Raw genomic sequence first — 17,941 nt, forward strand, 5'->3', positions numbered from 1 at the left:
TTACCTTTGAGAGTCTATTTACAACCACGTTGGTGTGCAAAGATCTGTTTGTCTGTCAAAAGTTAAGATATGTTCAGAGTACGATACGCATTAATATTTAATTTGCTTCATAAGGAAACCAAGTTGTAAACTGGCTGTGCTGGGTAACAGAGCCTTATTTCAGTGAATTCTAATAAACACAAGGGGGAACATCAGACTTTGTGCTGGGAGGCAGAGGGAAGCCTCTCAAACTGCATGCGTTCTGCAATAAGAGAAGCACAGAGAATCTTGAATGATCTACAAGAAAAACCTTTTTTTTTTTTTTAGATTCACTTGTCAATGATTTGGGGTTTTCCATGCCATTAAATCTTTTTAAAAGGCAGTATCTGGATTAATGCTGTTCAAGGTATTTTCCAAAGCTGTTGGAAAAACTTTTAGCTCTGGCTTGCTTCTTACTTTGTGATGTTAGTCTGAATTTTAGGTCTTAGGCTAGTTTATTTTCATCTTTTAAACAGGATAAATATAATGTATTTAGTAAATACTTATCAGCCCTGTTATGCTTTTCCACTGTTGAGCTTCATTGCAGTAAAAAAAATAGTGATTTTTTCCTTTAAGAGCAAAATAAATTACAGAATTATTTTTCCAGTATTAAGCTGATTGCTGCCATTTAGTGATCAGGTAATTTATCCTGTGAACCTACACAGAGAGGGTGCCTCTGGCACTGAATACTCAAAAATAACACAACTTGTAATGTGGTGTTCTGCATTATAAGAATTCCAATAAAACTCAAGAGTTTGGAAAAGAACAGGGATAGATGATTATGAAGGTATGTCAAATAAAAGATAAATGAAAGTGTGAGAGCTCCATATTTTCCTTACTGATATCCAATATCTACACTCTCCTGAAAGATGAAGATATTCTGTCTCACTGTAAAAAAGCGCTTAGCTTTCTATATGTGCTATATGCTCAATTACATGCTATGCACTCAAGCTTGAATCTGGGAGAAATTCTGTACAAAAACTTTTTTAGATGACCTCCAATATATTTGTCTTGCTTTAAAAGTATGAATTGCATTTCTGTTGTGAATAAATAACTGTTTAGGAGACGAGCTGAGGAATCACACAAGCAAGAAAATGCGTAAGTGAAGTTTTTTGTGTCACCATCCAAATTATGGTGGGAAGATACTATAAATACGCTTTTTTTTATTTGAATATTCCTTGACTGTAATGCATGTTTCTAGTGCACATAATTCTGTGTTTTGGCTGTTCTGAAATACGCATGAGGTAGGTGGACTTCTTTGCAGAAGAATCTGGAAAAAAAAAAATGTATATTCATCAAAGATTAGTTTAAAACCAGCAAACATAAAGTTGTTCTGGAGTGGGATCCGTGAGTTATTAATGTCAAAGGTGCTTTTAATGTAAAGCAAAAAAAAAAAACAAAAACCCTTAAAGTGAATTAAGTTAAAGAATTCTTCAGATGAAGTTGCTTTTTACTGTGTTATTTTCAAGAGGACTTAAACTACAAATTTTATTGCACGTTAATTCCCAAATACTAGTTTCTTAGCCATGTACTTAGCCGTGTTATCTGTAATTCTACTGTATGTGTCCTCCTCTATTCCCCAACCCTCCCGGGCCCTATTTCCTGCGAAGTTGATGAAAATGATTTTCTTTTCTTGGAAATAAATGGAGCTTTTAAATAATAGTTTGATCCTAACTTCCAACTCTCTTGATTTGTCCTTTGTGCAACAATCAGAACAAGTGGACCAGTATGTATCCAGTCAAACATTGTTTAAAAATTGAGTTCTTGCGACGTTTTATTCTCCATTGCCATAACAGTGAGATTAGAGAAGTCACAGCTGCATTATCCTACTGCTATTTAGTGCTACCCTGATTAGTTGAGGAGGAACATAAACACTGGTTAAAATGTGCTTGTCTCATTGTCATTTATTAGGTGAACTGTTGGGTACTATGATAATGGGCCAACTTTTCTTAAGTGGATTTTGTTTGTAGTTTTGCAGCAAATGAAAGGCGTTTTTATCCCTGACAACTAGCTTATGACATCTTGGGAAGCAAGATCTCTCTAGATTATGATACGTATGTAAAAACAAGGATAAGGTATAAAAGATTAAAGTTGTTGAGGAAGACTGTTCAGTACGGTAATTGAACTATTTTTTTGCTGTTAAATTTTGCTATCTGTAAGAAAATTTAAGGCATAAAAAATGAATTTCTGTGGATGCTTCATGTTATGCTATTAAAATGGTGTAGAAATTCAATTTAAAGTGGCATTTTTATACATAAAAATAAATAGGAGTATTATCTCCTGTGACTTTGCAGGATGAATGGCAATTAGTTGATTAGATTACATCTTGTATAAAAGCAGGTGGATGTAAGCAAGGGGATGTCTTTTTTGGAACTCATGCACTTCAGTTTTATCTCAAAGACTGTGAGCTCTGAAGAAGTTTTATAATTCTCATTTTTTTTGTCACATTTTTACTTCCTATTTTATAATATCAGCATATTCTTTTTAATTTTACTGCATACATAAGTTTTGTAGAACTAATTTGCTGTAGTTGTTTGAAACTACTAGCCTCAAAATTTGTGCACATAAATGTTCCATGCATTTTTTTTCTGCTGTATAAATCATGCAAAAAAAATTACCCCATTTTAGTTGTGCAACATGGTTAATTTCTAGAGTGGTTAAGCCTGAATTGCAGCATGGCATGTACAGAATTGTTTTACCTTTATAATAGGTATATATAATAGGTACCTTTATAAAGTCATCATACTAATCCACAGTTTGAAGGACTAGAAAATGATAAAGAATAAGTAATGAAAAATTCAAAGCTACACAAAGGTGAAGAATAAACCTGTGGAAAGAAACATAAGGAGAACATTAAGAATTTGTTATAGAGCAAATCATGTAGACAACACTATGCTTCTGAGTCCAAGTTTTCTTCACCTTTATTTAGAGTCATCTTCAACCAGCTTTGAAAAAGCATGATCAGATTTGTTAATTCAAATATAAGGTGTGTTTACAAATGAAGATGAATATATGATGAATATATGTTTTGCTTTCAGCACTAAAATATGTAGAAAACATCTGGTGATATGTTCTTGGGAATATTTCATCAATTTATCCAACTCAATACAGTAGTAAATGACATAGCAAATATGAAACATGAGTCAGACTGGTTGATGGGGAGTAATAATAAACAAGTACATTCTAGGTACTTTGTTTCTGGGATATTTTTATGAAGGAAGGGTATTACTTTCACTAGACAATAGTGATGTGTTAAATAAGACATCCTTTTCTTTTTTCGTAGTATTCACTTTAAAGACATGTAGAGGAAAGGAAAAAAGTCAATTTTAAATAATGCAGCGTAAAACTGAGTGAGTGGGTAGAAGGTTGAAAAGTAGATGGGATGGCAGAAAAGAATCCTCTAAGTCCTAACCAGAAATGCTGAAGTTGTTGAAAAGCTGCAGTAGTACTGCAGCAAGGCCTAGGCTGGTTAAGACTTGTGATTATATATATGCATATATATATTTTTCCTAGACTAACTTGGTAATGTTGTTATAAAAATGTATCCAAAACTATATGAGTTCAGTGCTCTATTGCTCTGTTAGTTTTGAAATTGTCAGCATAAGGACCAAAAGTCATAGAGACTTGTTAGTGTGATGCTCTTCTGGGATTCATCTGTTTTGAATGACTTGTTTCAATAGCCATTGGTAGCTATTATATCATATAAACTGTGTATATGTTATATTTATGAAACTTATGTTTTCATATAATCTTCTCTAAGCTGGGACACTTCGAGTTTGACACAAGATAGTATAATAAATTTAGAGGTTGTGTAGTTCATTCTGTAGTAGTCTTCCTGTTAGAAAATGTGGTAGAATCTACGAACTAATCATAATCTGCCAATGGCTAGTGGGCTACTACTAGTTCAGATATCTCTTAACTGCTTTCTCTTTCAAGATTGTGGGCATTTACTTTCATTACAGTCTGTGAAGTTTCAGTAAAATGAAATCTCTGTTCAGTGTAATTGAATGTGTAGAGACAGAACTGTCCAAAATGAAAAGGGATAAAACATTTTTATTTTTTCAATCTTAATTATCTTTTTTCTTCTGGAGGACAAGGTGTTTTTCAGGATGGTAGGTACAACAAATACAGTTCTTAATCCAGTTTTCATGTGCATGTGTAGATTAATATCAGTGGTAATTGTGGTTTCCACCATCGCAGCAAAGCAGTATCCCTTATTAAATGGCTATGTATAGTACTGTATCACAGTGAACGCTTGAAGTGGCATCTTCACTCCTCCTAAAATGAAGATACTGATTTAAATGAGACAAAACCAAACCAGCCAACCAAACAAAACCATGTTGATGCTGTCAGTTTTCTGGAACTTTTCATTCACCCAAAATGCAAAGCTATTTCGTTTTTTATACTTTTGAATAATAATGCTAATATGTATAAATAGTGTGGTAAATTGTGTTCTCTTGAAGATTTCTGACCATGCTTGGAATTTTTAGTTTTTATTTTTTCACCTACAGAATGAATAGAATACCTGTGTGAGCAAAGCTATTTTTGCTATTTTTTCTAGTCTTCCTTGGAATTTAGAATCCTGTGTTCATTTTATTTAATGCAGGAGGCGTTAAAAGAAAACAACAAAAGAAAAGAACTGGAAGAAAAAATGAAGAGAGCCAAATTGGCAAGAGAAAAGGCTGAGCAAGAGAGGCTGGAGAGACAGAGAAAGAAGCAACGGCTGCTCGATATGAACAAAGGTAAGGCATCATTTTTAGTACAGCAATTTGTTAAAAGAAAAAAAAGAGGGGAGTAACAAACTGAAGACTGTTCCAGATCAGTAAGAAAAATACTTGCTGTCTGTTTCGTAAGCAGGAAAGAAAGGTTAATTTTTTCAGTAAAAACTGTGTTTTATTTTGGCCTACCTGATCTTACGGTTCTACCACTTGTCATTTAATGTGTAATGTTCCTTTCGAGCCATTTTACTGTGAATTATTGGCTTGTTTTCCTTTTGTTGCGGTTAATTGATTTTTTTCATATGGATTTCTTTCCAAGAAGCAGTATCTTACTTGCTTTGTTGTTAATCTCATTCTGTAAACATCTTTATAATCAAGATATTGTGGCAATTAACATATTTCTTTTTGAGTTTGAAGGCTCTGTGTTGCAATGGATGTTCTCCCAACAGTCCTGTTATGAGCTAGAAAATCTGATTGAGCTCAGAGAGTGCATAAGTAGAGAGTGGCATTTCAGCATGATAAAATGTGAAGTGTTGAGCTTGTGAGCTGTGAGGAAATTGTATTTTGTGTGAGGCTACAAAGGAAAAAAATAAGAAAGCAGGAGCAATGAGGAGGCCCTGATAGTTGTAGTTTGCAGATTTCCACCAAGTTGTGTCTCTGTCTCTAGAACAAAGCAGAGGTATTAAAACTGTAGGTTGATTTGTACAGGAGATTACTTTAGGCTGCAGTTCTGTTTATATGAGTCTGTGTGCTGCTGTGAAGCTGCTGATCAGTTCAAGCTGTAAAACGCAGTGTTCATAACTACAACTTGTCTGTTATGTACATTGCACAGTCTGACAAGTGCACTAGGCTAGGTAAACAGGCTCACTTTGAACACTTTGAAGGATTGCAATGGAGTTGCACACAGTCTAAGTTAAGGAAGGCTGAGGTTCTGGTAACCATTTCAATTGCTGATAATGCAGTAGTGCAGAAACACATGTAATACTTATGCTACACCTTATGTTGTCATGTGTGATTAGACTGCCATTATTTCAGACAAATCAGTAAATTTTCCATCACAAGTGAATATCTGACTTCTGTTGACAGCTCTTAAGGAATGTTAAGCCACCAACCTCTCCATCCTGACATTAGAGCCATGGTCCTCTAGAATGTCTGTTTTGATTAGGCTTAATCTTCAGTCTGTGGTTTGAATGAATGTGTGTGTAAGGTGACCTGTACAGACATTGGTTGTAGAAACATTGATCTCGTAGATGTGATACCAAGAAGTGAGAAAATCCTAAAAACACCTTGATCGCTCTTTCCTCTACCAATACTTGAAGGCATTTGATTCCTTGAGAGTGATTAGTTTTAACTACCACTGAAGATATTATATGCTAGTATGTTTTACTAGCTGTTGAAAAGAATGAGAAGCCTACCTGGACAGTGTTGTCAGTTAACTTGTCTGTGTTTAGGGGCTGTACTAACTGATCAAAACTACACCTTTTTAAGTTGCTTCAGCTCAGTCAGTGAAAGTATATCTGACTAAATATTAATTTTTAGGAGGTGAGGAATAGACTGCTTGATAGCAACATAGATGCCTTGGGATGCTGATAGTATGTGTTGCTTTTCATCATTAAAATCCTTTTTTATCAATATATAAAACTGAAGTTTAATTTTGTTATAATTCTTCATTATTGAAATGGCAGATACATTAATAAATTGTTACCAAAGGCATGGAAACTATTGTTTAACTTACTAACGCTTTGGTGACAAAGTTATTTTAATACTTATAAAATAGGGCTTTTTTCCAATATTTAACAGGAGGTATATGGAAATATCTGGTTTGCATATTACATCTCTATTTCCATGGTAGGAGAACTGGAGTGTGATGATAGCTTTATCTCCATTAGTTTCCAGGATATTGATACTGTTAATTTTTTATCAATTATCTAATTTTCCTTGATATACCTACATCTGTATCCTCATTCCTGCTTATATAAACAATCACAAATTTCCCTAAGCAAATGTGATGCAAAAGATTTAGAGGAAGGAGGCAGATGTCCTCTCAAGCTGTCATTCTGATGAGGTGATTTTCACCCAAAGGGTGTTTTAACCTAACTGTGTATCAGTTTATTTCTTTAGCTGTATGTTCAAGAATTTTAAAAAAATATATATATTTCAGGACGGAGTAGTAAGTTTTCTATATTTTCCAGCCTTTTGTGGTATAGTTCTATAAGCACTTGCTCTTAGCTTGTAATGCAGATGCAGCTTTTTTTCTTGTGGCCCCTGAAGCATCCAAGATCAAAATTAATTGCTTTTCTTTTTCTTGGTGTGAGAGAGCAGAAAGCTGCAGTGTGGCAGGATGGAGAACTGTCCTGTGTAATTCCTAGCTTAAAAACTGACAACATTGCAAGGACCAAGTTGGTCAGCTAGCTGGTGCTTTCTGCTTTGTGGAGTACCTAGTCTAATTGAGGTGCGTTATAAATACCATGTCAACTGATTGCTGCAAGTCCTGCTAAACATTCCAAAATGTGTGAAGAGAAACGTAAAATTATAGAAAATCTCTCAGCTACATATAAGCTTCAAAGTGATTTACACTGGACAACGTGATACAAGCTAAAGTGATTCTGCATCTTAAAAGATATGCATGTATCTAAATATAGGTATTTTATACAAAACCCAAAACAGACTGGTAGGTGACAAATTCTGCATATACCTTCCGAAATAAAATGAACAGGAACTTATCCAGCATGTATCCATTTTATCTTTGCTTCAAGAAAACTCAATTATATTGACTTATATTATTTCTTATAGTCATAGTAATGGATACAGAAATGTTAAGTGAGTTCTTAGTTAATCAAAGATAAATATTAAACCTCTCTAAAACCTATTATCTTTTTTGAATTCAGTTCTAATGACAGTTGCTTCTTGAGTTTAAGTCAATGGATTTGGTATTAATAGGGATGAATATCCATACAAATGAGCTGGTTTACACAGTGCAGCATCTTAGGTTTAAGGTAGCTTTTGTGAGTTTTTCTCTAAAGGCAGTATGATGGGCGATTATGTCCTGTCCATTGTACCTGTTTTTCAATGTTTAGATGAATATTTTGTTACCTATCACAGAGAGGTCCCTTTGTTCAGTATTTGCTTTTGTAATTGTCGTTCCAAAATGAATTTGTGACCAATGTTGTTTATTTCTTGTACTGGCAATGAAATCTGAAAATTTTTGTGATATTGATGAGTACAAGGTTGATCGAAAGAGTAGTAGATATTGGGGTTATTTTACATATTAATTGAAGGAGATTACAATTAATTTAAAATAGCTGGGGAACAAAACACACACAAAAAAATGGACAAGAACATGTAAGAAATCCACCTCTATCCAGATGTAGTCCCAAGACTGGTTTCGTCCCGACAATTTGAGTTTTGTTCACCATTTTTTAGAGTGATTTTCTGATTATAAAAGAACTGAGGAGTGTGTGCTGTGTCTTGTGTATCTGCTAATTATAATTAAAAGTTACTTATACTGTAACCTTTTAAACAGCCATGTAATTTAGTTGTAGATATTTTTAATTGTTCTAAGTGTCATTTGGCCCTCTTTCTTGTATATTTTGTAGCTACACAGTCCTCTCCTTCCCATATAGAGGCAATGTCTTCCTATCAGTGATTTAACCAATACACTCTAAAGCCTTTTTGTGTGTGTGTGCTTGTGAAAATCATCCTTCACAAGGGGCAAAAGTCCATTCAGAATGAATCCAAGGGGATACTGCTGATGCATTTCAATTAAATATATTCCTCCTCAGATAGACCTTAACCATTATAACATTTTCTGAAAGTAAAAGTGAGTGCTTGTCAAAACCATTTGTTATTAACTTAACAGTACAACAAAGTACATTTTTCCCATTCTATTAACTTTACATAAGCCTGAGGTCAGATTATCATAAATAAGCTTAATTGGTATGTAAGTGAGAATTTGACTTGTGTAAACTGACATGAGATATAGGCCCACTTATCAGTTGTACTGTCCTAAATTGCTCTCCTTTTAATTAAAAAGTAAATAACCAATCATGCGATCGTATTACAGTGGAAAATGCTGAGAAAGGTTGCTTCCTGAAGATACTTATTTATGCTTGCAAAATGATTATAGCAAAAGAATAAAATGCAAATATATGAAAACACCAGACACATTTGTCAAAAGATGTTGAAAATTGACCTTTTTAAGTGAATATCTTGCAATTTAGAATTCTGATAGTAATTCTGAGTAAAAAGTCTTTTGTTTCAAAGTTTGTTTCACAGAACTTACATTTGACTTGTAAAAGAGCAGTGAACCATTTTGGTGGTTCTGCTATTGAAATGTGTCTCGATAGATGTACTAAAATTCAAATTAGTACATTATAGTGCAAGATTTGATTAGAAGTATAATTTTGAAACCACCTGGAAAAGAAGGTAGGTAGGCAGTATGCATTACCTAACAAGGTATTTAACCAGACTCTCCTATTAAGGGCCCAAACATGAGAGAAAAAAAGTAAAATATGTGGGCATCCCCTTAGTAATCTTCACCTAGTCATTGTGAACAAATCAAAGGAAACACTTGAGAAACAAGAATGTGTTCCCAGGGGATCTTGAAGTTTTTCACTTCAGAGCAGTTGCCATGAATGTGAACTAAAGAAATCAAATAGGCAGGAGGGTGGGCCGTGTTTTGGATGCAGGGACTGAGATCTGTTATGATTGCAAGTTGAGTGCTTTCTATAGTCTGTTGTCCAGAGTTAGTCAAGTCACTTAAACAACTGCCCTACAACAGGAAGTCCAAGAACATCTACTGAAGCAAAGGCAATCGAGTTTAAATATGTAATCCCCATTCTTATGTAAAGTTCCATTCTTATGTAAGAGCTCTGATTTTGTGTGCAGTTGTCACTCTTGGTTCATAATCTCTCAGCAGAGCACTGCTATATTTTCTATCGTGATCTGTCTGTAGCACTCTTAATTGCAAGAACAGTTTTAAAAACTGAATGGGTTACAATAGACAAAACAAATTTCACTTTTACAATATGATATTTTTGCAGCAGTTAGTTCAAAACCAAAACGTCCCGTTGGTCTGGCTCAGCTGGAGCTTTTATTGCTTCTCAGGCTAACAAAAGAATGATTGCTTATCTGTATATTTTTGTGAACTTTAATGATATGAGCTATAAGTAAGAAAGAAAATTACTTTGCATTTAATTGTGGCAGATACGCATGTTACGATCTCTTTTGGAGGTTTAGATAAGAATTGTCAGGAAGCAGTAAAGAAGCATAATAGTGACCAAAATGACAGTAAACTTATTTTAAGGATCATATTACAAAAGACACTAGCAGTAGTAGCAAATGGAAATGCTTTGTCTTCATCTCCAAGCTGAGATGGTTTCTCTGTTTCAGAGGAACTCTGTTGAAATAGAAAGTGGGCCTAGGGGCTGGTGAAGGATTACAAATTACTATAGGAAGTATTAAAAAAAAAAAGTAAATCAAAGAGATAACTGGTAATATGTGAAGTATCTTGGCAAGAATTATGGATCAAGTCTGAAACTTCTATCGAATCCTCTTATATATGAATTTTAATGAAGGCTGACTAAAAATGCAACACCTTGTCCAGTTTCCAGTTAATCACTCCACAGCTTTGATTGAGATGTGGCAGTGAGATCAGAACTAGTATACTGTGTGAAGAGTTAAAAATCTCAACAGTATGTTTCAGAGCTTCCTTAGTTCATGTCTCTTTGAATTTGATATTCCAAAAATAAGGTGTTTTTTAGCAGTTGCAGTAATTAGCAGGTAGAATGACACACTCAGCAGAAAATGTGGAAGGCTGCATAAACATCTATGAAGTATTGAAGGATCTTTTATAAATTCTGCCAATTTTTAAATGAAAATTGAATGATATTGTTATTTTTCTACACATAAAATATTCTAATGAACTAGATGATCTTTAAAGTTCCTTCCAACCCAAAGCCATCCTATGATTCTGTTATCCCATGAACTAATTCAAGAACTTGTATTACAATCATATTTAATGTTCATTAAATTTTTCAGACCAACTTGGAGTATATTAGTTTGGTCAAAGGGTGTTCACGGATCTTTGATTCAGACAATAAATTTAATGCAGAACTAACAATGTATCAATAAATGAGCATCTGTAATGTGAGGCACACAAAGATAATTATGGTGTGTGCTTTATATAAGGTTTGGCCTTCTGTGGTTGAGCGTGAACGAAGAGAAGCTAATTTACTTATTCATTTTGCATAAGCTTATTTTTTTTTTAAGGGTTTCAGAAGAAATGAAATTAAACCTGGTATTTCTGTTTTCTGTTTGCTACTCTTGCTCTCCTTCCACGCATCTGACATTGAAGATAGCTTTGTGTGTGGCATATTATATGTAGTGGTTTAAATTACATTGATATATAATTTAAATTTACTGAGTAATTATACTGTTGATCATAATGTAGAAGTTGGAACCAGGTAATCATTTAGAATTTGCATGCTCTTATATCAGGTCTAGATTTAGTCTAATAAATCTAATTGTAACAGAACTAGAGAGAATACGTTTTGCATTAATTTACTGCTTTTAAACTTAAACACTTGAGAGCCTGAATGTACTTTTAACCTCCTACACTTTGTGCAAGTCAGAAGTGTTTTACTGTAATGCAAGTCTTTTGCATAAAATAATGAGCTGCTCACCTTGTGATTGTGAAATCTCTATTAGCTTAAAGTCTGGGAGACATGAACAAAATGCCCACCTATCAGCTGGGTTTAATCTATTTTTTAGTTTTGGGTTGTAATACAGATGTGAGCAGGAAGTATTCATCAGTTGTATTGTAAAATTGCTGTTCTTTGACCTCTATTTCTGAAATGTTAAGGGAGACTTAAATGCATTTTAAAAAAAATCTTTCTGCCCAATTTTTCATAATACTCCGTGAAGTGTGGGGCTTCAAAAGCACCCTGTAAGCTTGGAGGGAGTGGCAGTGATAGAGATGCATAAAACAACAACGTTACACAAAGAGGATGATTTAGTAGAAGTAGAGTTCTTTTTAAGTGTTGCAGCTCCTTCTTTCTCTGCATGACTTTTTTTGTCTTTGTTGTTTATTTACTTATTTGTAGCCATGTAGTAGAAGGGACATATGTATTCTAGTGTATCATAAGGATTCAGTGCACCATAAAAATAGAAGGCAACACAAAAATATGTGGAGTACTACAACACGTAACTTCATGGCATTCAGTTTCATCAGGTTTTCCGTGTACATTGCATAAATCAAGCAAGTGACCAGTTTCTACTTCAGGGAAGTCTTACAAGTATTTTAGCAGTGAAACAGCAGTCATTTACCAGCAGCTGACTGTCTGTGTGCTGAAGATGTCATCAATAATGCATAAGATAACATGTCTTTAAGTTAAAAGAGAAGTAGGATTGTATAAATTTTGCTTAATAAAGCATCATACACAAGCTAGGTAGTGATAACTAAAGAACTGACAGCATCCATTACGTTAAAACGTATGTCTGTTATTTGGAAGTGTAACTTAGAAATGATACCATTTTTCTTTTTTTTTTTTTTTTACAATCTTATTTCAATTGCATTGAGATTAATATTTTCCTCCTATTCTCAGAAGGCGATGAGACGGGAGTGATGGATAGTCTCCTCGAGGCCTTGCAGTCAGGAGCTGCATTCAGAGATCGCAGGAAGCGTGTACCACGAGGTAAGATGCTTTCTAAAAACTTAGTTACAAACTCACAACAGCTTGCAAACAGTTCTCATGGAAAAGCATTGAGCCAATGTGAAAACTCAGCAGACTTCACCTTTGTGATTGTAGATTTTTAAGTTTGTAGCTCAATCTTCAGGTAAGAATAAGCTCTAAAATATAACGAGTTCCCGGTATGTTAGATATATCATTTAGAACTGCATATTTGTCCTGATATTTAAAAACAGAAGTAAAATTAATTGTGGGCGGTGCTGTGAAAAAAATTAATTTCTTATAGTTCAAGTGTGGGCTCGTAGCTGATCATCATTTTCAAGCAGTAGTCTTAGATTTTTCCAATTTTGTTGGAGGATGTACTGGGTGTAGTCATTAAGGTCAAATTACAATAGAGTAGAATTTCTTTCTTGAGGAAGCTAATGTACCCTAAATGTACTCTGAACAAACAATTATTGCATCCTGCAGGTTTGTTTTTGAGAAAATTTGAGAGAGAGTTGAATAACTGCTGAGTTTTCTCTTTTCCCTTATAGTATGTTAGTTACATGTAGTTTTTAGACATCTATAAACTGTTTTCCAGTTTTTCATTCAAAATGTCTTAGAGTTTAAAAAAAAATAAATAAATAAAACAAAACCATCTTAAATCATAGTTGAAAATTAGTTATTTGTTATAGACTCAAATAATTACACTGGATACATATTTCTATTTTATGAATCAGCTAGGTTTAGATCTGTGTTGGCGAATTTCTTTTTATATTTTTTAAGGAGCTGCAGAAGCAAATTCTACTGCTTTCTTACATATGATAAAGATTGTATAATTTGGAATAAAATACTTGCCACATGCCTAATACTGTGAAAAGAAAGTTCCTAATTTGCTTATAGCCATAAACGAATTCTGCTACTGTTCCACCATCATTCTTAATTCAGAGCATGCTTTTGCTCTCAGAACTGCAAAATATATTTTTCTGTGTCTTGAGAAATATCTATGTAAGAGATGTTACCTCTGCATTTTGGCTTGGGGAGAAATCTGTTACCCAGTGGCGACCAAGAAATTTCCCAGAGATTGCACAAAATCTACAGAAGCTGAGAAAGCCAACAAGATGACTAACCCTAGGTCTGGAAGCAGAGACACCTCTGACACTATACTGGGCAGAGCTACTTAAAAGTACCTTTTATTTCTCTTTTGATACATAGTTGCTTTATACTGTGATTGTGTGATTTTTTTTCATTGTGTCAGTTTGTATTCTAGTGGGGTCTGGCTGAGGTGTTTGATAGACCTAGGGAACTTAGGGGAAAAGACCTAGATAATCCATTTTCATGCTCTGGGCAACTGTCAGTCTTTCAAGTGGCCAAAAGTATTACGTGAAATTTTGCAGGAATGTCTAAAAGGAGACAATAAATGTTAGTCCCAGACAAGAACCTGATGGAAGCTATTAATAAATTTACTCATGGGATTTGGAAACATGCAGGTTCCAATCTAGAAGTTATGTAAGCAAAGGAGAGGACAAAAGAAAAAGACAATTATAGCACCTAGATGCTATAGAGAAACTACTTTTGCATACAAAGAATACTTGTGTGCTCACTTACCAACAGCATGAGTACTAATGAGTGAAATGATTATATGCAAAGCTAGCTTAATTTGCATTTGGAGATTGGAATATTAGACTTTTTTCTACTCTAGCATTAGTGAAGTAATGCACACTGGCTTTATTATTTTAATATACATATAATGAATATGAAGGAAAGAGGTGAAAAATAATTGTTGCAATGTATGATTTCGCAGCAGGTTAATTAAACTGACATATATCTATTTCAAAATGGTTATTTTGTAGATAAAGTATTGTCTGTTCCATCCTGTTACAGGCACATATTTTAGAATTTGACAGACCTGTAACCACAGCACAGAGACCATCATAGTTTCTTTATAGTGGCTGATATCTTAACTGTAACGGTTTACTTTAAATAGTTTGCTTTATGCAAAACTAGTATTCATCCTACTGACTATAATGTAACAGAACGAAGCAGAGAAATTTTAAAATTATTGTTGCACAATCAGGAGAAAATTACACTCCTGGGTCAGCATACCAAAAACAAGTGTTTGGTTAATGCTGGCTAGTAGGCAGAGATGTGTACTTAGGAAATATGTCCCTGTGTGAGAAGCTAGAATCTCATTGCCATGGCTCTTTTCACTTTTTTGTTGTTTTTTAAATCTTTTTAGACATGTTTATTTAAGAATCTACACCAGAACATCCTGCAACAGAGATAGAGGGTAACAGTCCCTGCTGGAGAAACAGTCTAGATGAACTTTCTAGAAGTGTTGGGAACGGTCCACCAAAAGTACAGGGTGGGGTACACTTCATGTGGACCTGACAGTATAATTGAAGAAATCTAATTTTATTCTTAATACTCTTATGTTTTCTTCATTTATTTCCATTTAAGTCCCTGATTTTTTTTAATTTAAAAGAGTTGATTTAAACATACTGTAGCATCTTTGTCCTAGTGCTTTTTTTCAGTAACTTGTTCAGTTAGAGTACTTCTGAAGTATTTTTTTGCCCCAAAACCGTACTCTTTCATTTTTCATTTCTGATAATTTCTAAACATTTTAAATGCAAAGAAGTTTAGTGAATTCATTCTCTTCCAATATTTTGTTCTGAAGTCAAACAAGTAACAGAATTAAAAGAGGATAGTGGTAGTAGTGGTGGTATTACTCTGTGTTCGTTGTATTCTCTCTTTAGTTAAAAAAATCTAAAAGATCTTTTGAGAGGCAGACACTTTTCCCCATCTATCATCTAATGGATGAGTAAACAAATGCTGTAGTTCTGCAGTCTGCATAAACCAGTGTACACCAACACTGATGCTGAAAGAACTTATCTTTGGCAAGATGTATATTTTTAAGTTTATGACTAATTCAATATCTTGCTTTCATTTTGTGACTAACATGAGGGTAGTGCATTTCTTATGGAGTCAGACAATGTTTTTAACACAGCTTCGTGTCATTGTCTCCATTACAGTTCTGAAACTAGCATAGGTGCTTCCTGTAATGATTGCATATTATTGCTGCAATGTCACATAGCTGAGCTGTTTAGTTGGTAATATATGTAGTTGAGGAATTAGTTTTGCATCCTAAAAATCAGTGCTAGTTAATCAGTAAAAATGTTTTGCTGGATTGCCTCAGGTTGAATGCCCTTGTAAAGGAGTAAAGGCTGCTACCAGTAGATTGAAGTTACTTTTAATGATGAGTAAAAATAGGTGCAAGATAATTATAATAGAAATATATTTTGAGGAAATAAAATTCCAAGTCTTAGAATGAGTGGTATACTAATTTGTTTGTTAGTTTTTTTAAAAAAGAAACAAACCTTGAAAGAGTTGGTTTTGCTTAGTCCTTTGAAAACTGTACTGCAGAAGAAGAGGACCTTAGATATTAGTTGTAATTTAAATACAGTGTGCATACTGTGCAGTGTATTCTAGATGAATGCCTAAGAAAAAAAAAAGATGCCGGTATTTCTCAAGTTGGAGCTATGATCTTTTTGCTTTTCTTTTTTTTGTGTGTGTGATTTCTCTATTTTCTTAAACATTTTCTTTTAATGCATTAGGGATTTCTTATCTTGTTGAAAATGATTCTGTTTAAATGTGGTGTACAAAATTGTATAATAATGTCTGTGTGCCTATAACTTCATGAATGTTACTGGAGTGGATTTTCTGTATCTTTTCCTACAAAATTAGCTTAGAACAAGAAGTACATCAAACTGAAATAGGGAGAATGTCTATTGTGCAGGTTTCTCTGTATTTCAAATGAACAGATTTCTACAATAACATAATAGATTCAAAAAAATCAAATTGACAGTGTTTCTTCAGGAACTGATCTTCCTCAAGGATTTATACTGAATTTTCTTGTTTTGTTTTGAAAATCTTTGAAATACATTCATATCATTGGTGGCTCGTGAGACAGTGCCCATGGTAAAACATCAGTTCATCACTTATGGTGATTATTCTAGTTATAAAATACAGAGGTAATAAAGATTGTAAGATACAGAGATATCTTTCCCTAAAACATCAGACTTCTGCTGGTAACGAAAAAAATGTAATCTTACTACGTGCAGTCTGAAAACAAGAAAGAAAAAATTGCAGTTCCAGTAACAGTGTGCACTTGCAGAAACAGGTAACTATTCAAATTAATTGCAAATTGTCACTGGTTTTGTAATCAAATAAGTGAGGTCAGGATTTCACCTATTTCTAAACATTACTGCAAACTTAATGCAGTAAATTAATTGCAGTCTACAGGCGATCTAATCTGACATTGTTGATTTTTGGGGGTGTTTTTTTTTTTTTTCCAAAGCTTCCCTCAAAATATAACTAACAGCAGGCATTCTGTAGAAGATTGTATGAGACGCTGAAATACTAAAAGCTCTCTGGTATATTTATCTAAAATGCAGTTCACAACTTTGGTAGATGTACTGATATAGGTTTTGAGGTGATGTGATCTGAAGTGGTAATAAACAGTAGAACTAGGTACTTGAAAGACAGGTAATTGTTGTCAGGCAAATACATCCTTATCTTCACAGTGTGCGTGCAAGTTATGATGCTTTTGCTCTGGAGTGACCTTTATGCTCCTAACAACACTGCGCTTAAGCATTGTTGTTTGTGATAGGAGAAATGAGGTTGTCTTTATCTTGAAAATATTTTTTTCTGAAAGAGATCTGGAGACTGTATACTTTCTACTCCTGTCTGTACTCTTAGGAATAAACAAATAGTATTTTGTTAGTCTTTAGAGATGTGGAACTCTTAAATTGGACAAATATTTCCCATGACATTTTTTGTATCAAGTGCAATCTTGGAGCTTTCTCTGCTTAACAGAAAGCATCTGCACCTCACCGGTTGTATTCTCTGCTGCTCTTAGAGTTCCTGTTTCACAAGTCAGTAACAATGAAGAAAAGATAGTCAGAAAAGTCCCAAGACAGTTGTAACAGCTTCCCTATGGTTACAAAGTTCAGAACATTTGTTGGGTTTTTTTGGCATTTTCTGCATTTTCTTGTCTATGCCGTATTCCAACAAAACAAGGTTTTATGTCATTGTGAACAGGTTTTGTTTTTTAAAAATTGTCTGATTCTCCTAAAGTTTTAGCTTTCATGATTTTAGTTTTTTTTCCCCAAATTTCTCTTGTGGACTTGAATATGTATGTGATGATATTTTTTATCAGTTCAGTACTTGATATAAAATGAAAAAAAATGTGAGAGAGTAAGATGTACATAGGACTTTGATTTCCACTCTCCATTCCAGTGCAATAAAATTCTTGTTTCTATATCTTTTTTGTTAGCTTTTTTTTTTTTAATGTAGTCTGTTTTATGTTTGGTCTCAAACAATTAGAATTAAGACTGCATTTGCTTTTTTTTTTTTTTTTTTGGTCCAAAATTCTGGAAAAAATATAATAGCTTGAAATATATTTCAAATTAAAAGTATGTAATACAGACTCTTGGTTTAGCCTTCTGAAAAGCATCAATACAAATTTACCATATTGAT

At 33.8% G+C, this 17,941-nt stretch overlaps 1 protein-coding gene across 3 annotated transcripts in view; it reads left to right on the plus strand.

Moving 5' to 3' along the window:
* Positions 1-17,941, plus strand: part of DIAPH2 (diaphanous related formin 2) — a 157,116-nt gene that overhangs the window by 111,560 nt on the left and 27,615 nt on the right. For all 3 annotated transcript variants that reach the window (XM_090150285.1, XM_090150286.1, XM_090150287.1), the window contains 2 exons: positions 4,625-4,760; positions 12,341-12,430. In XM_090150285.1, coding sequence (XP_090006411.1) covers positions 4,625-4,760; positions 12,341-12,430 — 226 coding nt within the window. The remainder of the gene's footprint in view (positions 1-4,624; positions 4,761-12,340; positions 12,431-17,941) is intronic.

The sequence above is a fragment of the Phasianus colchicus genome, chromosome 14, assembly GCF_987193195.1.
Source record: "Phasianus colchicus chromosome 14, bPhaCol1.hap1.1, whole genome shotgun sequence".
NCBI classification, from domain to species: domain Eukaryota; kingdom Metazoa; phylum Chordata; class Aves; order Galliformes; family Phasianidae; genus Phasianus; species Phasianus colchicus.